Source organism: Cyanistes caeruleus, chromosome 5 (genome assembly GCF_971803275.1).
Source record: "Cyanistes caeruleus chromosome 5, bCyaCae1.hap1.1, whole genome shotgun sequence".
NCBI classification, from domain to species: Eukaryota; Metazoa; Chordata; class Aves; order Passeriformes; family Paridae; genus Cyanistes; species Cyanistes caeruleus.
The window spans coordinates 6164868-6192067 of NC_141705.1; the positions used below are offsets into that span (position 1 = coordinate 6164868).

Sequence of the window (27200 nt, forward strand, 5' to 3'; positions counted from 1 at the left end):
TTTAATTAAGTGAACAGCACAGTAAAAATTATCATTTCCTTTAAACAACTACTGCACACGAACAGCTGTCTACTCTTCCAGTTTTTAACAAACCTGAGCTGGGAAGAATTTTTGTCCTGAGGTGCTGATCTCACCATTTACAGTAGCTGCCGTTTGCACTCTCTATTAATTGAGAGTCAAAACCTCTCTTTCAAGTGACCAAAGTTACATGAGGTACCCACTTCTAGCCTTGTTCCAGCTTTAAGTCAAATAATTGTATTGACCAAGGATTAAAATCCTGCAGCAGTAAATCCCAGCCTTCAGGCCACAGGGGCTGCATGCAGCTGGAGCGAGAGAACTGTGTTAGATAATAACACAGAGCTGTGTTAAATAATAAAACCCACTGATAGTTTCCCAGACCTTGAGGATAATGTGATTGTGTGAAGGATCTTGTAGGGTTGAGACCAGAAATCAAAATTTAATTTTCATGAAATTTCATTTTACTAGTGTGGGGGTTTGGGTTCCAGATTGTCCTCTACGGGGTGAGCTGTCGAGAGCTGTAGTCTCAGTGCTGTGTAAGAGCAGCCTTGGTCCCAGAGCTGCTCTAGATACCACTAGTGTTTCATGTATCTGTTGTGTAGACAGCCTGCAGAGAATTTATCTACAGATCACACTTTGCATATGGGTTTGGTTGAAATAAATTTTTTTCAGGCAAATTCTATATGATTAAAATTAACCGTTAGTCTAATTTCCCAATTATATTAACACTGTCTTTAAGTCCAAACAATTGTAGTTACTTGCTTACTGTGCAAGCTAGTACATCTGCCAGGATAACCTTTTCTTCCCCTTTTCTTTCCAGAAATTATACCTTCTCATCCGAGGATCTTGTTTGAATTGCCACATGCTGACATGTCCTCGAGCCGTGGTTCACTTACTGCTAAGTCAGCTGAAGGTGCTGGAGAAAGGGTTGCTTCATGCTGTCCATGACCTTGAAATCATTCTGAACAGGGCAAGTACTGTGCAATGCTCCATCCCTTTTGGGGTTCGTGGTCTCATAAATCTAAAGCTCTCTGCCAATTTCTTTTCTTCTGTTCCTTTTAGTTTATAGAGCAATGTGCAGATGCAACAGGCTCAGAAATTGAGGAAGAGTTGAATCGCCACGTTCAGGAAATGTTACAAAGCTCTCAAATAAGAGATCGGTGTTCAAATGTAAGTACAGGCAGCACTTCTCCTGAGATCTTGGGCTTTATCCTCTTAAAATAGCAATGTGCAGAACAAAGCTTATCTTTGACTCTGTAGGTGATGGATTCTGAACTGTCTTATGTCTAGAGAGCTTTCTGAGGGAAATGTCTGAAATTAAGCTTAAAAAGGATTTTATTTCCCATTAGTATAAGTGTTGAGTTTCTGGAAAATAATGTCTGTGTAGGGAAATGTTTTGATGGTGTAAATACCATATTGAAATCTGATACTGCTGTCAGTACACCAGCTACAGATGCTGATACTTCTCTGTATGATGCTCTGGCTGTTTTGAGGTGCAGGACACATTCTGAGAGCTCATGCGTCCACCAAACTTGCAGAATTAATTACAGTGACATTTTTTGGCAGACTTGTGTAATTGAATTCTAATTCTATTTTAAATGTAGTTTAATGTACATGGTTAGTAAAGGCAAATGAGTGAAGAAGATAGTTTAAAGTCTAAGACATTGAGCAGATTTGTTTATAAGCCAAGTTTAATTTCTCAATCACTTGTTTAAAAACTAAGCTTAAGCACTTTGTAAATCATACTTCACAAGCAGTCAAAAGAAGTGATTTTTGTCACTTTTCTATCTTGTTAAGTTATCGTTAGTGAAAAGCTTTAAATTCCAGAAGTAACTTGAAAAATAAGGACTTTATGGAATAAATTGAAAAAGGAAGGTGGAGAGCACTGAGGGATGTATGTCTCCAGCAAACAGGAAAATGAAGGAAGAAGATTGCAGATCAAGGCATAAATTACTGAGTTTGTGGATGTGTGTGCATTGATACTAATAATGCTCATGTTGATAGTTAATGTTAATTGTATAATATTCTTTATATAGGGTGTTTTATTTTTATTAAATTAATTATTTTTAAGACTTGTTTGTTTTTTTTTTTCCTTTACTAGGTCAAAAATGTGTGTGAGTGTAGAAATAAACTGATATCACAGTTCTGGAAATCACATATGGGTTCAAAGAAATGCCCAAACTGCAAGTAAGTTTAACTACATGAGGAAGCTGTTTTCTATTTAAATGCAGTATTTATATTATCTTTCATCTGCCTGTCCTGTTTGTTTGGGGTTTTTTTTTTCCCTTTAAGATCCAGGAGATCATTGGTGCGGAAGGAGCACAACAGCAAGCTGACAGTGACCTATCCTTCTACAATGTGCCATAAGTCAGGAGAGGAAGGCATTCTGGATGAAACAGCAGGTGAAATATTTGTCTTCTATTCAAATATATTTGCACTTTTTCCCTTCATTTAAGGGGCACAGATTCTGAGCAGTGACTGTGCACTTGAAGCTCATTTATAAAAAAATGCTGATTATTATTAAACCAGTAAGCTCAGGAGTCAAGAGAGCGCCCAATTCCATTAAATTTCTCTTTGAGAGCCTGTTGTGCTTTTGCAGCTTCAAGTGTCTCTGTGTCAGGAAAAGAAGTATAACAGTATAATCTGTGTCAACTTTAGGGTGGTTTTGGGACACTTCATTTTTGGCACGTAGTTGATTTTCTGATGGATTTTTTAAACAGAGCAACTACAAATAATATTAATTAGGAGAAAGATGACCAACTTCAGAAAGAAAATCACATAATCCTAACTCTTACGAATGAATTTTCTCTTGAAGAGTGAAAGACAAAAAAGAAAGGTGACACTTTCTAGGATTAATTATCATATTGTTTGAATCAATTTAAACCTCCTTTTCCTTCTCATATCCTTAATCCTTTACACAGTGAAGCAGAATTGAAGCAGATATTTATGTGTTATTTAGCCCTTAGGAAAGGTTTCCATGAAGAATTTATCTTGCTTGCTACTCTGTGATTTAAATACTAGATTAAGTCTCCAGAGCTGTGGCTGAAAGGAAAATGGGCAGTATTCTATATTCTGAACTGGGAAGGATCACACATTTAGGTACACTGTAAATAGCCTGTGCATGGTTAAGTCTCAAAAGGCTGTACCTTTAACCTTGGCATTGATGCATTTCTATTTGGGGGCTGGAAAGGTTTTCTAGGTGAATGGAGAACTGAACTTTCATTATGAGAAATCTGCATTTCTGGACCTAAGCCAGAAGAAGAATAGAAACTGAGGTTGTGGGAGAATTGCTTTTCATCGACTTGTGGAAATTTGGATCTAAAATCTGGCTTTATTTTGAAAATGATTGATTTTTATCTTTTCAGTAGCAAAACCAAAGCAAAACCTTCCTCTCCAAAGCAGAGTTAGCTCAGACTCTCAATTATAATATAGATGGATTGCTGCCTGGTGCTATTGTCTCATTCAGTTGAGTGTTTCATGGGAACCTTGATAGCTCACTGCTAGTACCTGAACCCCACTGCCAGGTTCCCCAGCTGCAGGTGACTCTTGATTTCTGTTTTGGTCAGTGGATGAGATCATCTGAAGAAAGGTTCCAGCTCCTTATAAGTCAAAAAAAGCATAAACTTTAGATGTTAGAATGGAGTCTCATTTATGTTACTTATATCTGTATTCAGTAGTCGCAGAAATAGTTTCTTTTTTGTTTAATTTTGTATTAGCAAAGCAAACATTTAAATGATAATTTTGATTTAGATGCCAGCCAGTATGTTTTGTGTTTATTTCCATTCCTTCTCTGAGCTGGAAGCACTGTAAGCAGGAAAAAAATATTTTCAGAGTAATGTCTTGAGATTTTTTTTTAAATAAGTGGTTTTTTTTATTTTTTTGTTTTTATTTTTTTTACTTTTCAGGTATTGATGAAAGCCAGTTAGGGAAGAGAGGCTACCTAACACCAATGACTGCCAAAGAGTACATCCTGGCTCTGTGGAAGAATGAAGGTAATGGTTGTGAAGAGCAATATTATTTTGTTTTCTGTACCATTTAGTGGACACATCTTCAAATCTTCCAGTATGAACTCCTTGTCAAATCTTTGCCTTTCACCTTAAGGGCTCTTGGCTGCAAAACAGGTTTTGTGCAGGAGGACTGGCAGCCAATGAATGCAGAGACCTGGATTCAGTTAACACTTTGATCAGTTATTCTGCAATTGTGGCTGCCCACGAATCACAACTGTTGTTTGCAGAAAGTGTGATTTTCCTGTGGTGCTGCACCCCACAGTGACACTGGTCAAACACTGAGAATGGATTTATCAGCCTCTTTTTTGAGTTGCCTGTACTCTGCATCTGCAGGAGAAACCAAAGCAGTTTCCTGAATCAGTCACAGTCAGTAGCTGGAAACTTTCTTCATCTTGTTTTGCTTTCTCCTCCTGCTATAATCTTGTTTCTGTCCAGAGTTGTTTCTAAAATACCACGTATGTGACAAAAAAAAAAGAGTGGCAATTCTTTCTAAACTGTGTCTGAATGTTTTTATTTTAAGCAAGCTCAATAGTGTTAATTTAGCAGATTCTTTTGACTTGGTTGATCAAGTGCATCTGGGGGTTTGGATTCCCAAACAATAGCAGTGACAATGAGTTTGTATTTCTTTTGTATCTTTTTAGGTTTCTTTCTGCGTTATCTCTTCCCTGGGATGGATCCCCATGAGAGTTCAGGATTCAGTCCAGACTTGTTTTTTTTAGATCTTCTTGTGGTTCCACCTTCAAGGTAAAATTTATCCCCCCAAAATTTTTTAGAGATCACAGGGTTTAGTGCATCTAAACTACATTTGCAGGAGTTGGAGATCCAAACTCCTATAGTACAGACACTGGTCTGCTTTAGTGTCAGTGCAGTGTTTAAATAATAAAAATCACACTAGTAATTGATGATAAGTTCTATTGTAACTTCGATTGTGTTCATTAGAAGACTGAAATACTAATTATGAAAAAAATATGTTTTAGTATTTTAAATGATGATAGAATAATATAACTGCATAGTACTGATAGAATTTCTTGTTAAGGATCATTCCTCTTTTATGACTGTCCCAATAGAATATATGAATTTTTAAATGCCCACTGTTAGTTTGGATTATTTTCCATGCACTGAAGATTTAACTTAGAATGTTTGAGATTTATCATGCTGCTTTTGAGCGACTTCAATCTCCTGAAGTAATTTTGATTTGCTGTAGGTATCGTCCTGTAAATCGCGTTGGAGATCGCCTGTTCACAAATGGGCAGACTGTGAACTTGCAGGCTGTGATAAAAGATGCTCAACTGATACGGAAGCTCTTGGTTTTCATGGCCAAAGAACAGTGTCAGCCAATAAAAATTACAGAAGAAATTCAAACAGTAAGAGTTGCTGGTTCTCTTATTCTTTGCTTTTTTGGATGTGTGGGTTGAGTTCAGGAGGGCTCCTGTTTGAACTGTTCCTGTAACAGTTTTTGCCTGAGCTGTTGGAATATCTGCTGGTGAAGATGTTCTATACCTTGGGTTTTTTTTTCCCCTCTGCTTTTTTTTTACCTGTGCAAAGAGAAAAAAACATTTTTCTCAGATTCTCTTAGCCAGGGATTTTTGGTATTAGATTACTGTATGTGAGACATAATGGGCTTCTGTTCCTGGACAATGAAATATGTACAGCACAGTCACAATAAAACTTTGCCAGCATCTCATCACATGAACGAGGGGGAAAAGCCACTTCAGCTTCTCAGCCTAATGGAGCCAGTTGTGACTGTGTTTTATTTTTTGACAGTTGATGTCTACGTAGGACCCAAAACTTCACAAATAATAAAATTAGTAACAATACTTGTCTACTTCTCACAGTTCACATAATTGTATAGTGTAAATAATAATGTATGTCAGCTTGCCTCATTCCATATTTGTTCATCATTTGTATCATTGAGGGTCTTTGACATTGGACTCAGTTTCAGGGGAACTTGCTTTACATTTCCAGTGTAAAACATTTTGGAAACATTGTTTAGTTACTCAGAATGTAGCCACTAGATGGAGATCTATTCTTAAAACATTTGACAGGAGATCAATGAGTGTTGGATGTGACTGCTCTATTGGCTTTTAGGCTGAAAACAAAGTGATGTAAGTCATAAAAATTCTTGAATTTACATCATTTTTATCTAAGAATAGGATTTTCTAATTACAGTGACTCCTAACATGGACTGACTACCAGTGCAAAATAATGGTGAATGTTTCTTTTGCTATATTTAATACTGTAATTAATACTACAACTTCAGCATAGAAAGTAGAAGATATTTTTTGTTATGTCCAAATTTCTAATTTCTGTTTCTGTAGGCGATAGGAGGGGATAGTGAACCTCTGGACCATTCTGTACTGACAACGATTCCAGGACAGAGCATTGCAGATAAGCTGTACAATACTTGGATCCGTCTCCAGAGCCATGTCAACATTGTGTTTGATAGTGACATGGACAAGCTGATAACAGAAAAATACCCTGGTATTCGTCAGGTGGGTAGCAGGTGGAGCCTTAATTAAAAAAGAGAAGCTGACGGAGTTAGGAAAAAAGTGAACTATTTGTGGTTAGTACATGGACATTTTCATGACACTCATCATTGCAAGAATCCATCTGGTTCTCCATAATTCCAGGTTTTAATTGTTAAAAATTCTGTTTTCAAAGCTGTTGGAGAAGAAGGAAGGGCTGTTCCGCAAGCACATGATGGGGAAGCGTGTGGATTTTGCTGCTCGATCTGTCATTTGCCCTGACATGTACATTGGGACCAACGAGATTGGCATCCCCATGGTGAGGATAAATAAGGAACTGTGTCTTTCTGGTGCAGCTCAGGACTGAACTGTGCTACTGACACTTTGGTAGCAGTTTAAAATCTAAATGCTTTCCTGCCCAGTGTTAATAAGGAAGGAGCACTGAAGAGCAGGAAATTCTTACTGTTACAAAGCAAGAACACCACACTTGAGAAAGAGGATTCCAAAAAAAAAAAGCTGTACTTTTTAGGGATTAGGAATTGGTGCAGACTTTAAAAGTAGATCCTGTTTCTCCTGTGGTCTTTTTGAGGTATTGCAGCTTTAGGAGAAGGTCATGGTACTGTCACAAACTTAGTTCATCCTTAAGGATTTTTAACTTCATATAGGTGACACCAAGCCTGAATTTGAGTTTTTTGTTATGTAATCTTTACAGAAGATAGTGAACCTGGTGATAACAGGCTTTTTCTCTGTATTTGTTGGCTCACTTGCAAAATCTAAATCCATGATTGCTTTCTTTAATTGCTAATTGATTCTTACACCGCAGTAGAAATTTGTAAAAGGGACATTGTTTCTGTTCTTATGGTAGAGGATTTTAAAACAGAAATGTATTTATTTGGCAGGTATACTGAGAAGGAGATGCATTCAAGAGCTTAAATTAATTTATGTTTGCATTGTATAATTTATCTTTGATATTGTTTTATCAGTGGGTTTTACAGTTCAAAGCCAAAACTGAACAACATGTTTTTTCTCTCCTCTTTTCACCCACATCTAGGTATTTGCCACCAAACTGACTTATCCTCAGCCAGTCACTCCCTGGAATGTCAAAGAGCTGAGGCAGGCTGTCATCAATGGCCCCAAGGTGCACCCTGGGGCCTCCATGGTCATTAATGAGGACGGGTCTCGCACAGTGCTGAGCGCCACCAGCCTGACCCAGCGCGAGGCCATCGCCAAGCAGCTCCTCACCCCCTCCTCAGGGGCACCCCAGACAGGGCTGAAGATTGTGAGTATTGGCAGAGCCCTCTTCCACCTCTGGTTGGGGGTGTAGGAAGAAAAATGTGGCACTTTTTCAAATTCTAAACCCCATTTTTCCATACTGGACTTCACTTTCTCCTAATATGCATGTATGCATATTAGTATGTATGCATATGTATGCATGTATGCAATGTATGTGGCATTCATCATGCCAAGGTGCAGAGTATTCCTAGTGGTGGCCTTGGCAGTGCTGGCTTAGCAGTTGGGCTCCATGACCTTATAGGTCTTTTCCAACCTAATTGATTCTGTGTCAGTTGTTTCTCCTCTGTGCTACATCTTAATCAACCTTCGAAACTTCTTAACTGTATCTCCATCCCTTGCAAGAGTTGAAAACATACTATTTAGTTACTAGGGCAAAAGTTTTGATGGTTAATAGTGTTTTCACATTGTTATGTATTACTTTGTCTCTCATAAAGGCTTAGCAGAGATTTGAAATTTAAGTCTGAGTATTTCTATGTCAGTTCTTTCAGAACCTGACACAGAGTTAAACCTAATAGTATTTAGATTGTACAAACAACATCAACACTCCTTTTGATAATCATTTAAGTGATTATTTGGATGCTACTATCAGAAAAGTTAAAATGAGGCTGTTCTGAGAGACTGTTCTAGATAAGGATATATTGTATTTTACTCAAAGATGAAATTAAGAGATTCCTGGCCTCTGCTTCAGCCACTGGGTCATATTACTACCTTACTCTAGAGGGTCCAGGGCTGGTGTATTGTGGGAGGTATCAGTTCAGCCCAGTGGGCTTTGGATGAAGAACTGATTGATTGATCACGGTGGTTTGGAGGAGTTAATGTGGAATAGTTGTTTGGTGGCGATCAGAGGGTGTTCAGGGGAAAGCAGTCTTGATTCTCTGAGTTTTGCACAGAACATGAATACCAGAAAGAAGATGTTTTGGATGTGTGTGTATTTAAAGATAAATTAGTCCTTTCTGAGGCACAGCCACACCTTGTAGGCAGCAACCCAATCTCTCTGGCAGGTGTGTCGACACATTAAGAACGGGGATGTGCTGTTGCTGAACCGCCAGCCCACGCTTCACAGACCTTCCATCCAAGCTCACAGGGCCCGAATCCTGCCTGGGGAGAAGGTGCTGAGGCTTCACTACGCCAACTGCAAGGCTTACAACGCTGACTTCGATGGGGATGAAATGAACGCACATTTCCCACAGAGCGAGCTGGGCAGAGCAGAAGCCTACACCTTAGCCTTCACTGATGAGCAGTACCTGGTGCCAAAGGCAAGCAAAACTGCCAGAGAAATCTATTTCTAAATACAATCACTTTCGTTTATTTTCTCTAATGATAATGAGATAATTTTTTTAAAATCTGTTTACTTACTTTCGAGGTTTATTTCTGTGTTCTTTCTCCACTTGGGGTTCTCCTCTAAGGAAGACCCAGCACATCCAAACAGTCTTGTTCCTTTGAGAGTCAGTGTCCAGAGGAGATTCAGTAGAGAGTTGTGCTGTAATGATGAGTTCTTTACAAATTACTTAAGTGCTTTTATCCAGGGAAATAATTTTGGGAGCTGGAGGCACACGACTTATTAACCCCTCCATCACCACGTTTTTGTTGTTACCTCTTTAGGATGGGAAGCCACTTCCTGGCCTGATCCAGGATCACATGATTTCTGGAGTCAGCATGACAATCCGGGGCTGCTTTTTCACCAGAGAGCAGTACATGGAGCTCGTGTACCGAGGGCTGACAGACAAAAAAGGAAGAATTAAAACATTTCCTCCTGCCATTATGAAGCCACAGCGATTATGGACAGGAAAGCAGGTAGTTTATTATTTACTGGGTTAAAAAATGCTGGTGGTTTCAAAATGAGCAGAATGCTAGTGCTAAAACCAGTGTTGCTAAGGGTGTTTGTAAGGCCAGATCCCATCAGCATCCTGTGGGTTTTGGTGTGTGTTTCTGAGCTGTAAAACCCAACAGACAGTTTTTTTTTGTTTTTTTTTTTTTGGTTAAATTTTCATGTATCTAATTATTGGTAAAACCTCTGCTGTTTTATATTTCTGAATAATGATGTGTCTCAGCTCACTGATCCTTCAGAGGGTAGAGTAGCAGAATTCCTGCCTTATCAGATTTCCAAGCTTTCAGAACTTTGCTGTCTGTGGAAAGAATGCATGCAGGATGTTGCTTTACTCAATTCATGCCAGATTTTTTTATGTTGAGAAGCAATTATACAAAAAAAATAATTCCTGCCACTCATCCTCCTTTATAGGTTGTTTCCACTTTGTTAATAAACATCATTCCAGACAATTGTGCTCCACTGAATTTGACTGGGAAAGCAAAAATTGGTGGGAGAGCCTGGGTAAAGGGACCTGCAAGAGGATGTCTGAATCTTGATTCAATGTGTGAATCTCAGGTACGTGACAATTCTGGGGGTTGGACTGAGCTGTGTTGTACTAAAATTGTGTGTATAGTAAAGGAGGGGGAGAGGAACAAGGCAGATAACAAAGTTAGAAGCAGATATTTGACATCAGTTACTGCCAGAAGTGGGTGATTGAAGGATAGGCCTGGGAGTCAGGAAGATTCTCTGTGGCCCTCACTTAGGTAAATTCCACCTGTTTTTGTTAGGCCATGTGTCTTCATAGGTGGAAAAATGCAGGGGGTTTTAGAAGTTTAATTTCTGCTATAAATTCTGGAAGTACAGATAATCTGACCACATTTAACCATTCACCAAATGGAAGCTTTTTAAACTTTAAACCAATTTTCACATAGATTACACAGAAAAACCTGTAGAGGTCATAGTAAGGTTAAAATTGCTGATTCAAAGCTGTGTTTTATTTTTCAGGTTGTTATCAGAGATGGGGAATTACTGTGTGGAGTCTTGGACAAAGCTCACTTTGGCAGCTCTGCCTATGGGCTTGTCCACTGCTGTTATGAGATCTATGGGGGTGAAGTCAGTGGGAAAGTGCTGACGTGTCTGGGGCGCCTCTTCACTGCTTACCTGCAGCTGTACAGGGGATTTACCATGGGTGAGTACCTGCAGCACCTCCTGAGGTATAAACCAGACATGGCTGGGCATAATACATGCTATTTCTGTTAATAAAATTCTTCAAGACTGCCCTTGGGTGGGATAGCTGCCTGCCTGCCTTCTTTTCATCTTGTTTTTTTTTGTTGGTGCATAGCTGGCCTTCTAAGCATAAAGAGAAGGTACAGTCTTGAGTATGTCCAACAGTTTCTCTTTTCTGTCCTGCCTAGCCAAAGTTTACACAGTTAGTATGTCCTGTGTTGAAATTTTGTTTAGATCAAAACCTTGTGTTTTGCTTCTCTGAAAAGTAATTATTGCATAAGAAAGCAGAGAAACTGACAAAGCAAGATGGAAGAACTTTAAGGGCTTGGTGATCAAGTCTTGTGCATCACATTTTACTGTAAAACTTCTGGTAAATGAGTTTGAAAAGCTTTCATTACAGGTTTTCAAATCATACAGGAATTATGGAGACACAGTCAAATGTTATCAGTAGTGAGGGACCAACAGACTGCTGTGAGCCAGGGGAGAGGGAACAGTATTTTTTGGAGTGAGGAAGGTGACTGATTAACTGTAGGACACAGAACTCCTGAGTGCCAGAATGCAAAAACTAGTTAGGAAAAGATAACAAGCCTGAGACCACTAGGCAGTTAAAACATCAGAAGAGAAGTGAGGCTGGAGCAGGAATTTGGGATTTGGTGTTTTGACACAGCCATTTTAGTGACCATTTTAGTGTCTGTGGCAGGACTCCTTACAAATAGCTCACAGGAGTTCAGTTTGCAGTGTTTAATATGTTCCCTGGTCCTTCACCTCAAATCTCTTTAATTTATCTTCTTAGAAAAAGCTAAGAAATGCCAGATTATGAAAAGTTCAGCTAATAGGAAGTTTGATGTGGATGGAAGAAAAAAATCCAGTTTGATGTGTCTAGTCCATAAAGTATTAGTTTGTGCAAATGCACCAATTAAGATTTTTAGAGACTTTTGAAGACTTCTTAATTAGGGAGTTGATTTTGCACTCTTACTGCTTAGTTGATGTTGTTGTTTTGGTTTTTTTAATGACTTACAACTTCTCCATCCAAAAGCTACTCATACTTCTTTTTTTCTTGTCAAACTGCAGACTCTGAGTCTAACCATCATTATAACTTTAATTGTGATTTTCTTTCCCAGCTCTTCATTCAAAATCCCTGACACCAGATGTGGTTTCTTCCTTGACTCTTTTTTTTTAGCTTAGACCATTGTGTTCTGTCTCCCCTCTTTAACAGGGATTGAAGATATTTTGGTTAAACCTGAAGCAGACCGCAAAAGAAAAAAAATCATTGAAAGGTCAAGACAGAGTGGTATTGAAGTAAGTCTGTTTTGCAGATTTATTTTTCCTTCCATAATGCAAAATTTTGGAAATACTGCCTTGTTCAGTCATTCCTGCTTAACGCCTAAAACTTCGCATATTTTACTTTCAGGCTGTTAGAGCTGCTCTTAATTTGCCAGAAGCAGCATCGTGTGAGGAGGTCCAAGGGAAGTGGCAGGATGCCCATCTCTGCAAAGACCAGAGGGATTTCAACATGGTTGATATGAAATTCAAGGAGGAAGTAAACAGTTACAACAATGAAGTCAACAAGGTTGGCATTGAGGCATCTGTGCATACTAATCTTGTTTAACTTTCTTATTAAGTTAATTAATGTGGGTGAGCAGTGCCTGACTCTTCTGGAGGCTGAAGCTTTCCTTCTGTCCCCAGCATGAGGCTTCACATGCTGCCTCTTTTCCTCAGCCTTGTCCTCCCTGAGTGAGAAGATGGTTTAATATTCAAGATACTTTTGAAATTATAAATAGGAGTGTTTGTGATTACTCATTGTTTCACTTTGTTAAAGCCTTCCGCAGGAATTTCTTGGGTTTATTATTTGATTAATAACGTTTGGTTTTGTTCCCTTCTCTCCCCCACAACTCTGTAGGTTTGCATGCCCCTTGGTCTCCACAGGAGCTTTCCAGAGAACAATTTGCAGTTGATGGTACAGTCAGGAGCCAAAGGATCCACTGTGAACACAATGCAGGTAATCACAGCCAGAATATGCTTAGCAGCTACATGTGCTGATGTGATGTGTGCTAGATTATAAACTGTTGGGAGGCTCTTGTGGGGATATCTGATGCCAGAGCAAGGTTTTCATTCAGGACTTTGGCATGGAAAAATATTAGAAGAATGTAACAAAGACCTCAGTGGGTGATGGAAGAGAGTCAGTGTTTATTATAACATATTTTTGAATTGCTCCTCAGTAGATCAGGATTTACTGAAATAGCAGACCTGCTTTTGAGAAAGAATGCTACAGTTTATACAAACAAACCTTCTGTAGGAGAAATAACTTCTCCTGGCCTCTGTTGGAGACTGACCCTCTTCTTCAACTTCTGAATAACAGCAACAAAATCTTTGGTTTTGGTAGAAGTGGCAAGGACACATTTTCATTTTAACATTTGCAACACAGACACTAAGCAAGGGAGACTCTATAAAAATGTCATTGAAAATGCAGAGAATGACCACAGCTCAAAAGAGAGAACATTTTGGGTTGAGGTTTTTGTTCTGTTTTTAGTACACTGCTGAGAAGTGGTAAGGGTAATGTAGGGACCTAAAAAATCTTTACAGTATTTTTAGTTTCACATCTCTGGGTTAAAATAAGCATACAGAATGAGATTTTGAGGTAATGTTGAGGATGAGTCACGATACTGGAATAACTTAAAAAAAACAGGTGAGATCTCCATGCATTTTCTGCCCCTCAGGAGCTAGAACATTTAATGAACAAGTCCACATTGAGCTAGCTACAGAGCATTTACTGAACATCTGACATTTTTTTACTGTATTTTTCAAGAAAAATTACTAAGCTTATATGAATGAAAAGTTGGATGGAAGAGTGATGTTTCCTTTCCTTCCTGTCCACATTTAGATTTCTTGTTTGCTGGGCCAGATTGAGCTGGAAGGCCGAAGACCCCCACTGATGGCATCTGGCAAATCCCTGCCATGTTTCCAGCCTTATGATTTTTCCCCTAGCTCAGGAGGATTTGTGACTGGCAGATTTCTCACTGGGATCAGACCTTCTGTAAGTTTAAGGCTGCTTGTGTTGATACTAAAGTTTATTTAAGTCTTGGTATTTTAATAGAGAGTATCTGCACTTACAGATAAATGGACTTTGTTCACCCTGGTTTCATAGGAAGCTTTTGAGGAAGAACATAAATTGACAGCTTTGATGCACTTATTAGCAGAATACTGATGGTATTGTGTTTGTGTTTAGGAATTCTTCTTTCACTGCATGGCTGGCAGGGAAGGTCTTGTGGATACAGCTGTCAAAACCAGCCGTTCTGGGTACCTGCAAAGGTAAGGGGCCTGGTTTAGAATTAGAGCCTTTAAAAGGTCCTTTTGTTGGTTGGTTGATTTTTCTCTTTTTTTTCTGAGAGAGTTCTGTAGACAGTAAGTGCCTGTATTACTTAGATTAACTTCACTGTATTTGATTTTTACAAAATAGTCTGAATGCTGAATGTTTGTTCTAAGTACAATTTTCTAGAGATCTAGATCAGCTGGAACATTATAATTTCAAATTAACCCCTGGCACATAACAGCAGCAGCTTTTCCTTTTGCAGAAATCTTTTTTTCTGGTATAAATATATTTAAGTGTACAAGTTCCAGGCAACTCTAGTTTTTCTTGGCCACATTGTGTGGCTCTTGTCTTTAGTCAAGCAATAATTCCAGTATATACAGAAGAAAATGGAACTTTTTTAATTGTTTCAGAGGGTAGTGATGAGTGCTAAAGGAAGGATGCCCCTTTCTTTCAGAAAACTGTTAAGGTGTGACAGCAGAAATGGACAGTAATTTACTGTTTTATTTTAAATCACATCAGTCCAAGGAAGCTGGAGTGGAGCAACTGAAAGCTTTGCAAATTAAGCATTTCACATGAGTGTTGGGTCTATAGGATTTTGGCTTCCAGAATTCCTAATCAGCCCTTAAGCACACTTAAGATGCTGATGGAAACAGTGTTTTTTGTGTTAGAGTTGTATCATTCTTGTTGCTTTGTAGCCTCTTAACAGCATTTTTCTTCTCTTTTTTTTTATTTTCCCACCCATTTTTTTCCCTCTGAAATAGGTGTATCATAAAACATTTGGAAGGACTGGTAGTTCAGTATGACCTGACTGTGCGAGACAGTGATGGCAGCGTGGTGCAGTTTCTGTATGGTGAAGATGGGCTTGACATCCCTAAAACTCAGTTCTTACAACCTGAGCAGTTTCCTTTCATTGCAGAAAACTACGAGGTAGAACACCTAAATCTTAAGGATTTATGAGGGGTGAAGGGGAGACTGAAACACATGGTCAACATCTGGCCTATCTGTCAGTGATCCAGTGGCAAAACTTATTTGTCTCAATTACTTTCAGAGTAACATACAGTTTTATTTGCCATTGTATTTAAAGCATGGAAGCAATCTGAAGTCTGCAGCATGATTTAAGCAGTCTCAATTTCAGCAGAGCACTGTCTGTTCTAACTCTGCACTTCAATTCAACAAAAACTTCACTTTTCAGTCTGTCAAGTTTGATTAACTTCCTTTTACCAGTATCGCCACTGCTTATTACAGAGTGGTGATAATAACATAAAGTTATAAGGAACTCTGTCTCAGTTGGGTTGAAAATCAAATTTGAAAATTGTTTTACAGCAGTGACAGCAGATGACCTTTTCAGTTTGCTTTGCCTTTTCTGGGACAATGAGGACTGAGAGAAGAATAACCACACAGATGACTTTCTTACAGGTAATCCAGAAGACAAACCATCTGGATGAAGCTTTAGCAAGGATGGAGTGTCACCAAGCTAACCAGCAGTTCAAAGCCATCAAAAAGTGGAGAGCCAGACACCAAAACTCTGTGCAAAGAAAAGGAGGCTTTCTGTTGTTTTCCCAAAAGAAATTGGCAAGTTTGAAAGCACAGCTTCCAGGAGGTGAAATAAAGAATGGAAGAGATCCTGCTACGTTACAGGTAACATAGAAGCAGTTGAAGTGACCAATCCCTTCAAAAGAAGTTACAGAATTCAGTATCTTTTTTTTTTTTATTGCTCTGTGTATCCCAAACTGTGTTTCACAGTCTAACTAAACAAGTTACCTTTGAAAGGAATCATGTCAACTATGTGGGTGATAAGCTGAGATCTATTAAAGTCTGTGGGTCCTAGTGCTAGTGAAGGGGCTAAAAACTGAGATAAATGTGTTGTTAGAAAACAGGTCATGTTTGTGAATGGTTTGGAGGGGTTGTTTCTGTTTATTGGTGGGTTATTTGGTTTTTTTCATGTACACAAAGTAAATCTCCCTTGCATGGACAGCTAGCTGGATGAGAGTCTGTTTGATACCAGAGATTAGAGGGCTGAGCCAGCCCTGTCAAGTTTTTTCCCAAAAAACACTCTTACTTAAGTCTCTTGTCCATCATGGTCTCTATGACATGGTTTCTAATGAAGATGGTGTGTATGGACACAAAATGCAGACAGGTCCTGCTTCACTGCCTTGCTGTCACAAGGAATTTATCCTGGTGGAACTTGGGCAGTTGGCAAGAAACTCCAGGTTGTATGTGTTGAGAGGTGACTCTGTCAGCTTGTCTGCAAAAGCTGTTTTTCCTAATCAGAGGTTCATTTATTGAGCTATGCTGAATTTGTGTTGCTCTTGACACTTTTTGATAATAAGCTCCTTTTTCATTTCAGCTTTGGACAGATGAGGTGAGAGTCAGCTACAAGCAAAGGTTTAAGTGTATTGAGTGTTCACTCCCAGTTAAAATCATTATTTGAGGCTGTATTTCACTGATTTCTGGAGTAGTTACTATGGATACATAACTTAGGGGATTTTTAAGCATGTAAAGAATCTTGAAATAATTTGGCTTCAAAAGTATTAAATATCAGGGAAAGGAGAACACTGTGTTTGTAGCTGAGCTGTTTGCTGTGTTGTGTACATCCTTACATTCTGCACAGGTTATCTTTTCCTTCCTCACTGCTGCTTCATTGTGCTCTTACTGTGGATAAACCAGCCAGCTTAAAAACCTCCTTTTATTTTCAGTTGTTGAAGATGTGGTATGAGCTTGATGAAAAGAAACGAAGGAAGTATCTGAAGAAGACAAATAAGTGTCCTGACCCCAGCCTTGGGGTTTGGCGTCCAGATACTTATTTTGCATCCGTTTCAGAAACATTTGAAAATGGAGTCGAAGGCTATATCAATAAATGGCAATCTGAGAGCAGCTGGAGTTACATGCACCCAGCACTTTCTTCTGATAGGTAAAAACCTCTGAGTCTCTTCTTCTTTGCACTGAGCCAAAACCCAAAATACCTTTTTGGAGTGAGTTTGCTAAAACTGGAAAGTCTTTACCAAGCCTTTGTGAAACTAAGCAGTGGATTTCAGAATGATTCTTGAAAGCCAAATGTGCTTAGTGTGCAATGGAGAGGCTCTGGTTATCTGTTCCTTCCAAACCTGATTTTTCCATACTGCTGAGGGCTTTAGCAAAGCCTCTCTGGAATAACAACAATGTGTTGCTGTCCCCATATATATAAAATAATACTTTAAAGTAAACTTGAAAAACAAAGTATGCCCTTGATGTACCTTGGAGTTAGCAAGGCAGTTAGAAAGTGCAAGTGGGAGTAAATGGACTCTCTTTTGACATTCTGGGAATTGGCACAGAATTAAAATACAGTTTGGCCAAGGCCCCAGTTCTGTGTTAATGGGCTGTGTTTGTCAGAGCAGATGGGGATAGACAGTTTTACAGTTTCTGGAGTGTATTTATCTGTAAGCTACCAGAAGAAATTGTCTCAAAGGTGTAACTATTGAACTGAGCAATGATTGATTATTTTCTGAGTTTTTTGTTTGGTATGTTAAGCTAAATCTCTCATTTCCTCTCTCCAGATTAAAGAATCTGTTGTATTTAAAGTGGCAGCGTTCTCTTTGTGACCCAGGAGAAGCTGTGGGGCTTCTTGCTGCTCAGAGTATTGGGGAACCTTCAACACAGATGACTCTGAACACCTTTCACTTTGCTGGCAGAGGTGAAATGAATGTCACATTGGGTATTCCAAGGTGAGAAAGCTTTGTCCTCAATGGGCCCTTTATATTAGGCACTTATGGAATTGTGCTAGGTACACAAGCAGGTATATATGTCAATATTGAAGGTGAACAGTCCTTCAATGTACTTGTAAATTTTGCCTGTTCAGAACTATTTTAATGTTTTTCAATTTTCCAGTTATTTTGGTTCATTTTCCAGATACTAAACATCTGTGAAGGCCCCCTACTCTTAATGTGATATACAGCAGGTCATCAGTTTATTTGGAATAATGTGGTTCCTGACCTGTCCTCTTAGGGGAATGTGGGATGCCTTGAGTGGAAGGGGATTGTGTTCCTTCAGAGAAGCAGGGGAGGGGAGGAACATACAAGGAAGCATCCATCATGCATCTGTAGGAAACAGACCTCATTAGTCCTTCTGTTCTTGGAACAATTTATCATCTATTCTCTTCTTATAACTGGGGGAATATTCCAGCTGAGGCAGTGAGGCTGCTGTTGTGCTGTGCCTGGTGGGGAATCAGAACAGAGAAAAGGAGCAGTGCAGTGTAACCACAGCTCTTGGTGCACATGTCTTTGGTGGAACTGCCAGTTGCTGCATTCTGCCTAATGAAATGACCTAGATAATCATGATTTAATGGCTTAATTTGAATGATTATTCTTTGTTTAAAGGTTGCGGGAAATACTGATGGTGGCCAGCTCAAACATTAAAACACCAATGATGAGTGTTCCTGTGCTCAACACCAAGAAAGCTCTCAAGAAGATGAAACACCTTAAGAAACAGCTCACAAGAGTGTGCTTAGCTGAGGTGAGCCTCTTTTTCAGTGCATCCTTTGAGAGTCAGCAAAACAGACTCTCCTCTTCGAGCTCATCAGTGTTCGCTGTGCCACAATCTTTGCCTTTTTCTCAAGCACGTTTTCGTCAGTGTGTAGAATTGGAGGGATTCTGTTTTGTCTTTGAGGAAGCTAATCTGGCTGTGATTGACACAGAGCTCAGATAGAGACCTTTCTATCCATCCCCCACCCCTTCCTAATCTCACACAAATGGCAGTGCTCAATAAAAGCAAAGCATGAATCTCTGTGGAGATTGAATACACTGTGATCTGTAGTTCTGTGTTCCCTCTCTTCCTAAGAGTACAGCTCTGTGCTTTCCTACTGCCCTCCCCTCTCCTGTTCTACTCTTGTGAGTCCAAAGCAGCAAAGATCAGGTTAAGATTTAGCTGTGTGCTGGGATGCTATCCTGCTCCATGAGCATGGTCAGTAAAATGAAGCTGTAGTCCCCTTGAGAAGGGTAATCTCTTGTGAAGGAGTTGGGTTGGAGGGTGTTCTTCCAGTATTGTCTGAGTTAATTGTTGGGAAGACTAAGTCAAAAAGTGCAGTAGGGTACAGTCTTTTTGCCCAGGAGCAAAGCCTCCAGGAAAGTTTGCCAGTTAGCCTTGTGTAATTCTGGTCTCCTGTGGAAAGCACTGGAACTGCAGGAAATAAATGAAATGTCTTCATCAAAGGAGTAACATTCCTACTTGGAAATGTTTTGTAGGTCTTGCAGAGAGTGGACATCGAGGAATCCTTGCATGTGAAAGACAAGCTGAACAAGCATCGTCTCTACAAAATCAAATTCCAATTCTTGCCCCATGAATATTACCGAGAGGAGAAGTGTGTGAAGCCCAGGCAGATCTTGCACTTCATTGAAACAAGGTGAGTTTGCTTTCAGATAGTTTCATATTTGCTCTTCTTTTGCCTTTTTACAGGCTTTGCATGTAAAATTTTGCATGGTTGATTACAGCTGGTGTGGCTTTTAGGGCAACAGTTCCAGCAGATGTGTAGAAAATATTTACACAGTTGCTTTTATGTCTTGAATAAAATTGGTAATTGTATTATTCAAGTCCAGGAATGAACCATCTCTTCTGAAGGTCAATTTGATGTGCAGATTTTATATCCAGATGGGTGTATAATTTTATGCTTTGGATGCACAGCTACGTCTGTGACAGTGACAGAGCTCATACCAACCTTTTGATTACTAAATGAATGAGAAAGGGCTGAGAAAAATTACTTGCATTATCCTAGAAGTACTTTTGCATACAGCAGGGAATAATATCCTGTTTTGAATTGACTGGCTTGTTAACCAAAATAAATAAATTTTTTGACAACTTCAGATTTTCTGTGGCACTGCTGAGCTTTGACGTTCTGAGTTGCTTCTTCTGTCAGGTTCTTTAAAGTTCTTCTGGAAGCAATTAAAAAGAAGACTACAAAGATGGCATCTTTTAATGAAGTCAGCACTCGGAAGACAACTCGGAAGGATTTAGATGATGAGCAAGACAAGGTACAAAAAAACCATCACCTGAAAAACACCTCACTTCCTTTCAGTGTTGTTGAGAACCAGAGTTGGGAAAGTGTAGCATGTTTCAGTGTACACAAAATGTGTGAATACTAAATTACAACTTAAATACTTCATGCATAAACTGTCTTTGCATTCTCATAAAATTAACAAGGAAATTAAAGTTTTTTTGTGTATTAAATCTTGATTTGCTTAAGACTGTACTCTGAAAATGCCTGTTCATTTTAGCTCCTTTGAGACAAAAACATATCATTCTGCTTGCTCCCAGATCAGTGTCCTGTTGGAGCAGTGGTTGTCAAAACACTGGGGAAGGTCCTTTGTTCATTGAAATGCTTTTGCATGTTCCTTCTGCCACTCCTCTCCCATCAAGGACTGTCAGAGCAGAGTGACAACTTATCCATCTTGTAGACATTCATCTTGTTAAATGTTGAAGATTTGTGGACATACAGAAATTAATTTGTCTGTAAAGGCAGAACATTGAACAAGAGATTGTTAAATTCCAGATGTTTGGCTGTAGCCTTATGATGCTATTGATATTTCCTAGCAGTCAGCCTGATTATCTGTCTGTCATGAATTTTTAGACACAGAATAATCTGGAAGCTGTAGCAGAGGAAGAAGAGAACATTGTTGATGCAGAAGTTGATGAAGGAGATGGTGATGCTACAGAAAAAAAGCGGAGGAAGAACCAGGAGGAAGAGGTAGTGACTCTACACTGCTCAGCATTGCTCTTTAACTCCCTATTTCTTCTGTGTTTGACTTGGGAAGGAAAACTTCCACTGAAACAAAATGCTGAAAAAAACCCAAACCCCATGTGAGAAGAGACAGGAAAGTCTCAGCTGTTTCCTTGTCAGCTGAGTTTTCATTTGGCTCTTTCCTGAAGCTGTGTTTTTCATGCATTTGGGTGGATGTGTCTGGCGATCAGGCTTCCTGTGCTGAAGTTCACCTTAACTTTACCTTTTGCTAATTTCATACCATTAATTGTTTTTAAAACTTTACTGTGGTTCTTAAAAAAATAGTCTCCCTGCATGTTTCTCTGTGTTCAGTACTTCATAATTAGATCTTAAAAAATGGAGTGCTGTAATTTCAGCAAGAGAGTGGGGTAATTGAAAATCCTGAGGGAATCCCATCATCAGAGCTGGATTAGGGGAAGAAATTCGACTTTCTCAGGGAGCAAACCAAATTCTACTACAGTCTCAACATCCTGCAGCATCCTGGACTGTGCTGAGAAATAATGGTATGATTATAAAGAGATAAAGACTGAACTGAATCTGTTGTATTATTTTCTTTACAACAAAATTGCATTTTCTTTGTGCTGTAGGGGCAAGATCCTTGCAACTTGGCAGTGAAGAACATTCCAGAATTAAACTGTTTGTGGTGTGCTGTGTCTCTGTACAGGTTCTGGCTCAGATAAACACAATGTTACTTCTTTGCAGGTTGATTATGAGAGCGAAGAGGAGAACGAGGAAGAAAACGTTAATGAGAATGCAGAAGATGAAGAGGCTGAATCTGGAAAAGAAGAAGAGACTGATGGTGCTGAAGAGGATCAGAGCAGAGCAGAGGGTGAAGATTCTCAGCATCTTTCCTTTGTGTCTCAGACTAAAAAAGGGAAAGATCGATTGCTTCAGTCAGCAGAGGTGCGAGTGAACACTGTTGTGGAGAGCCACCCATCCATACAGGATTACACGTTTGACACTGAAAATGAGCTTTGGTGTGAGGTAAGGTGGAACATCTCTGGGTGGATGCACAGTGGAAATGGATCATTTCAGTGCAGTGCTGCTGTTTTGTCTCAGCAGTCCCATATGAACACAGGAAGTGGCACCACAAATGTATTTTTTTATGTCATTTTCAGTAATTTCTCATTTTCAGAACACCTCATGTAACTTTTTCTAAAAACAATTTTTGGACAGGTTTATTGTGTTTTAATCTTTTAGTGTGTGATGGTCTGCTGTGTAGCCCTTGATGAATAAAAACGATGGCTGGAGTGTTGAAATATAATATAAACATCTTAAAAAACAAATAAAAAGCTCAACAAGCACATACCTGTCCCACTCCCAAAAAAAAAAAGCCTGTGCCAAAAAGCTGTCCTTGTAAGTTCAGAGACCTCAAAAGCAATGTGGATGAACGATCCTGGGATGGGGAGTTCACATTACCATCATTCAGCTCTAATTCCAGTCAGACATTTATGTTCCTTAACACACAACGAGGGTAATTCCATTTGTCTGCTTTTTGCCTGAAAAGAAGCCTGCTGGTTATTGAGCCTGGTGTTCAAGCCTCCTTACACTGTGTTGGGTTTTTTGTCCCCATTAGGTTTCTTTGGCATTGCCACTGACCAAGGTGTACTTCGACCTCTCCTCGCTGCTGGCGTCCCTGGCGCGCAGCACGGTGATCCACGAGGTGAAGGGCATCACGCGCTGCCTGCTGAATGAAAGTACCAGCAAGGAGGGAGAGAAAGAATTCGTTCTCCAGACAGAAGGGATAAACCTCACAGAGCTCTTCAAATACTCTGATGTGTGTAATCTGTTTCTAATCCCAGACTTCAATGATCTTTTGTGTTCTGGGGCAGAGGGTGGATGACGGATGTCATTTCAATTTCTCAGGGGTGTTGTGTGGCCTTTTCAGCTCTTGAACTGTCTTCTTCCTCCTTTTTATCCCCAAATGTGTTCAGAGCTCAGCAGAGCCTTTTCTCAAGGGCAGCTTGCAAATCAGTGTTTGTGCAGCAGCCAGGGCTTAATGACAGATGATTTCACACCATTTTTCTCTCTCATGTGTCTCTAAATGTTACTTGAGGGAGTTTTTCAATCTCAATGAATTGCAGTGCTTGGAGATTAATAGTTCTGTTATCCCATCTAGCCCATAGCTCTCCAAATACAGGATTGTTTTAAGTTGCATCTTCTCTTTTGCTAGAAGTTCTGGCTGGCTGAGACACACTGGGCATTGCATTGTGTTGTTTGGAAGACTTTAATATGTTTTTCCAGTGTATTTTGCTAGTTTGCTTTTCAGGATTGCAGTTAATTTTCTCCTGTGGTGAATTCTAACTCCAGTGCTCCTAGTCATGTATTTAATGCTGCTTAGCACAAATCCTCAGAATCATTTTTGTCTGTGTGTGACTCTGAGCTGCTGCCTAGTTGTTCTGTAACTGTTGTTGCTGCTTAAGCTCGTGAAAAATGGAGGGGAAAAATCTATCTTAGCTTAGCTTAAGTTATTTAGAAATGCAGAGCAGTTATTGTCCTGACTTGTATCTCTGTTTTTTCTGCTTTCAGATTTTGGACCTGAACAGACTTTATTGCAATGATATCCATGCCATGGCTAAAAATTATGGAATTGAATCAGCCCTGAGGGTGATTATAAAGGAAATAAAAGATGTATTTGCTGTATATGGTAGGATTTCTTTGTATTTTTATAGTCTTTAATACTATTAAGATAGGGAAATGCAGCCACATGCTTTCAGTTATGGTTTTGCATGATCTTTTCCTTTATGTGCCTATTTTTAGGTTGCAGGTTTTCATTGTTTTAATGACTTTTAGAGTCTTCTGTGAAGACCTTGTTAGTTAATTATTAGGTTTCTTTTAATCAGTAGAAAATAGGTGAGGTTGAATTTATTCCCCCTTCACAGAGTTCTCCCATTCTGGTACATTTTTTGCAAGTTTCAGACCAATTAATTATTAATGTCTGAGGAAGCCAACTGTTGGACTTGTGCCATGGCCCTGAGAATGGGATCGATCTTGCCTCACTTTGCCTTTTTAATGGTGGGAATCTAGGCTCCTGGGTTTTTATATCTTTCCTAAAATAGCTGCACTGCATTGCCTGAATGTTCTTCTCTCAGATAGATGATTCAGAGATCCCAGCCTGAGGAGGCTGCATGACTTCATAGGCACTCACTCACTGGAGTGGAGTCTTGCTATGAAATAAACTATTGAAAATAGGGAAGATTAATACAGTGGGAATTTTAGCAAGCAGTTGTAGCAAACAGATTTTCCAGCTTGCAGCCCAGAATGGTGTGACCTTCAAGTTGTTCAAGAACTGTTCAGTAAATGTTGACAGAGCTGTTAATGATCCCCATTACACTGAATCCACAAATGTTATTTAGGAATAAGTGCATTTTTTTTAGCCTAAACAGGGTTTTCTGTGAATGCCTGATGTCATGCACAGAGGACATCAGAACCTTTCTGACCCTGGGGCCCAGCTAATCCTGGCTACCAGGTGAGGGGCAAGAGCTCTGTCCCAGATGTGTGATCCCCTTCTGTGGAAACAAGGATGGTGCAGAAATTTGTTGATTTCATGTAGAGAAACTGATGCCTCACAACATTCTTAACATTGCAGTTTCCCATTCTTTTCATTTCAATTTGGAGAGATTATGTTTTGTATTAGAGTGAGGTCTGCCTCTCTTGGATATTTGAGGGGAGCAGTCAAGCCAGAGACACACTGCCAGAAGAATGTTAATAGAGACGTTCTCCAAGCTTGTTGGATTCAAGGGGTTTGTTTTAGACCTGATTGGTTTAAAAAGCCCCACAGACTTAGCTTGTTGGATGCTCTGATGATTGGTTTTTCTTGTGTTTTAAGGAATTGTGGTAGACCCTCGACACCTTTCACTTGTGGCAGATTACATGTGTTTTGAAGGAATTTATAAACCACTGAATCGCATTGGAATTCAGTCCAACTCCTCCCCTCTGCAACAGATGACATTTGAAACCAGCTACAAATTCTTGAAGGAAGCAACGATGATGGGTAAATGATTTAGTATAAGATCTCTTGCTGCAGCATTTCACATATGTTTTGTCATAAATTTTCAGTATTTTCAGTAATGCATAGAAAATATGCCAGAGGCAGAAATTTTAATTAAGTCCTCGCCTAGGAATATGTTCCAGATGTTTTCAGTAAAATTCTGTCAGCTTAAATAAAGCCAGCTCCCACATGTTATCTGTGGGGTCTGTGACTACTTTCTTTAAGAATCAGATGTGCATTTTTACAGCAAACCTTAAGGTTGTTAAGATTTGCTTTAGCAAAGCTTTATAATGGACCACTAAACCTGCCTTTTTCTTCACTACTATTTAAATTGTCTTTTCTGCTTTGTTTTTGTGCCTATGTTATAACTTCCATACCTTTTCCAGCCTTGCTATTCAGCATTTATTTTGAGAACAGACCTGGCTGTTACTGTGATTTAGCACCTTTTCTTTGCTTTTTTCCCCTCAAACAGACAAAGAGTCAGACTTATTTGTTTAATGGTAGGTTTCTGGTGCCATTTGAGATTCCCAAGAGTATCCTGTTCTCTGGCTGCCTCCCTGGAAGGTGTAGAGATCACATGGCTGTGTGGATCATTTAGGACATTTGGAACAGCACTAGCCATTTAAGGCCTTCTATCAAAAAAAACTTGTGTTTTAAGCCTGTCATTTGAAATCTTCTATGATCTCAGCCTTTGGATACTAATTCCATCTCCCTTTTGCAAATAATCTTGGTTTCTGTCACTTGACAGTCAGGTGCTTGCTTTGCAGGTGCTGCTGTGCTGTGTCCTTCCAGTTCAAATGGGGAGAGCTCTCAACATGATCTCTTCTGTCTTATTCTGCCTTGCACAGTTGTCAGAGATACTTCTATCACTGAATTTGTTTTTTGCTAATGCTGTTTTATACCTCTTCTGGGAAGAAAGATAGGGTTTTAATTAATAGCATTGGTTACGATTGACTTAATTCATCTTAAAATTGTGAAGGAAAAGTGTAAATCCGGGGTGAAATTAAAGAGAAGGGGATGCTTCTTGCTTGGTTTCACCCTCTGGATTTATGTTGTATCACATACTGATTTAGAAATTAAATCAGAGGAGGTTTTTGGCAAGTGAAATGTAATGTATGGATAATATTATGAATAAAGACATTCGGTGCATGCTGACAGAAGGGCAGGGTGGCTTGGCAGGAACTGCACTGATTACAAGCAGAGGGAGTTAATGATTTCACCACGCTGGAAATCAAAGTCATAATGGGGATTTCAGCAGCCTGGATCTAATTTGCTTTAATGTAACTGATAACTTGACTGTACAGTTCAAGAGACACTGGGAGGGTGCCTGGGGCCAGTGCCCTGAGCAGTAGGAAGGAGAAGAGGAGGTTTGTGGGGATGTGCAGAGCTGAGGGGAGTGGGGCTGTCAGAGCACAGGCTGCTCAGCAGGGCTCCTTGTGCAGGGAGCAAACTGCATCAGCAGTGAGATCCCCTGGGCTGTTTGCTCAGAGAATGACTCTTTGTTAACATCACATGAGCAAACAGGGCAGCACGACTGTCCCGTTTAATGATCTAACAAAGGGGCTTTTTTTTCTTCAGCTCAGACACATTTAGGAGCAGCTATTTGATTATCCAGCTGTGGCTGAGATCAGAGCAGTGAGCACATGCCATACACAGTGCTGTGTATGCTCCTGCCCCCACCCTCTGCATGATGGAAAGTTGAGTTGAAAAGCTGAAACATTTTGCTCAGTAGAATAATGATAACCAAACTTAACAGAAGTTTAACGATTTTAATGATAAACTTTCAGCTTGCTGTAGTTAGGATGAATGAAAAACAGCCTGAATGCTTACAAAAAAAGTGGAATCAAAACAATCCCAGCCAGACGCATCATCTGGAGTGCTTCCAAATTTCTGTGACACTATTTCGCTACAGTGAGTAACCACAAAATCAGAGGAATTCATGGAACGTCTCTCCAGTGAAAAGTTCTCTTCCTATCTAGCCAGAAGGATTTAAAATACACATCAAAAGGATTTATGCTAACAAAGGAAAAAGGCAGCAATGGCAAGGGAATCTTTATGGTTTTGCTTCACAGGTATTTTTTAAGTGATCTGTTTTGTCACCAGAATGTGTTCACTGGAAAGTCAATTCTGTGTTCTCTTAGATTTCAGACTATTTTGTCTTTCCATGTGGAATCAGGAGATTTTAGTAATGTGTGACCTAATTATTTGCTTGGACCAAAGATGGGGATGAGATAATAGTTGTTGTAGGAGGGGTAGCAAGAATTCTGGACTCTTAACTCCCAAAAATCCCAATTCAGTCTGAACAGCAGGTGGCAGAACCCTTCTAAACTTGGGGGT

The 27200-nt window shown here is 39.5% G+C and overlaps 1 protein-coding gene across 1 annotated transcript in view; it reads left to right on the forward strand.

Annotated features, from left to right (window-relative positions):
- The window catches only part of POLR1A (RNA polymerase I subunit A), a 29467-nt gene that overhangs the window by 1227 nt on the left and 1040 nt on the right, over window positions 1–27200 (forward strand). The window contains exons 3-33 of the mRNA XM_023925688.2: window positions 839–988; window positions 1081–1188; window positions 2120–2205; window positions 2311–2420; window positions 3924–4010; window positions 4667–4769; window positions 5230–5389; window positions 6344–6517; window positions 6687–6809; window positions 7542–7769; window positions 8785–9039; window positions 9386–9577; window positions 10023–10166; window positions 10596–10779; window positions 12034–12116; window positions 12229–12387; window positions 12718–12816; window positions 13699–13851; window positions 14044–14126; window positions 14889–15054; window positions 15544–15765; window positions 16824–17038; window positions 17661–17828; window positions 18480–18615; window positions 19344–19501; window positions 20012–20126; window positions 20723–20839; window positions 21575–21856; window positions 22449–22649; window positions 23402–23519; window positions 24702–24866. Coding sequence (XP_023781456.2) covers window positions 839–988; window positions 1081–1188; window positions 2120–2205; window positions 2311–2420; window positions 3924–4010; window positions 4667–4769; window positions 5230–5389; window positions 6344–6517; window positions 6687–6809; window positions 7542–7769; window positions 8785–9039; window positions 9386–9577; window positions 10023–10166; window positions 10596–10779; window positions 12034–12116; window positions 12229–12387; window positions 12718–12816; window positions 13699–13851; window positions 14044–14126; window positions 14889–15054; window positions 15544–15765; window positions 16824–17038; window positions 17661–17828; window positions 18480–18615; window positions 19344–19501; window positions 20012–20126; window positions 20723–20839; window positions 21575–21856; window positions 22449–22649; window positions 23402–23519; window positions 24702–24866 — 4744 coding nt within the window. The remainder of the gene's footprint in view (window positions 1–838; window positions 989–1080; window positions 1189–2119; window positions 2206–2310; window positions 2421–3923; window positions 4011–4666; window positions 4770–5229; window positions 5390–6343; window positions 6518–6686; window positions 6810–7541; window positions 7770–8784; window positions 9040–9385; window positions 9578–10022; window positions 10167–10595; window positions 10780–12033; window positions 12117–12228; window positions 12388–12717; window positions 12817–13698; window positions 13852–14043; window positions 14127–14888; window positions 15055–15543; window positions 15766–16823; window positions 17039–17660; window positions 17829–18479; window positions 18616–19343; window positions 19502–20011; window positions 20127–20722; window positions 20840–21574; window positions 21857–22448; window positions 22650–23401; window positions 23520–24701; window positions 24867–27200) is intronic.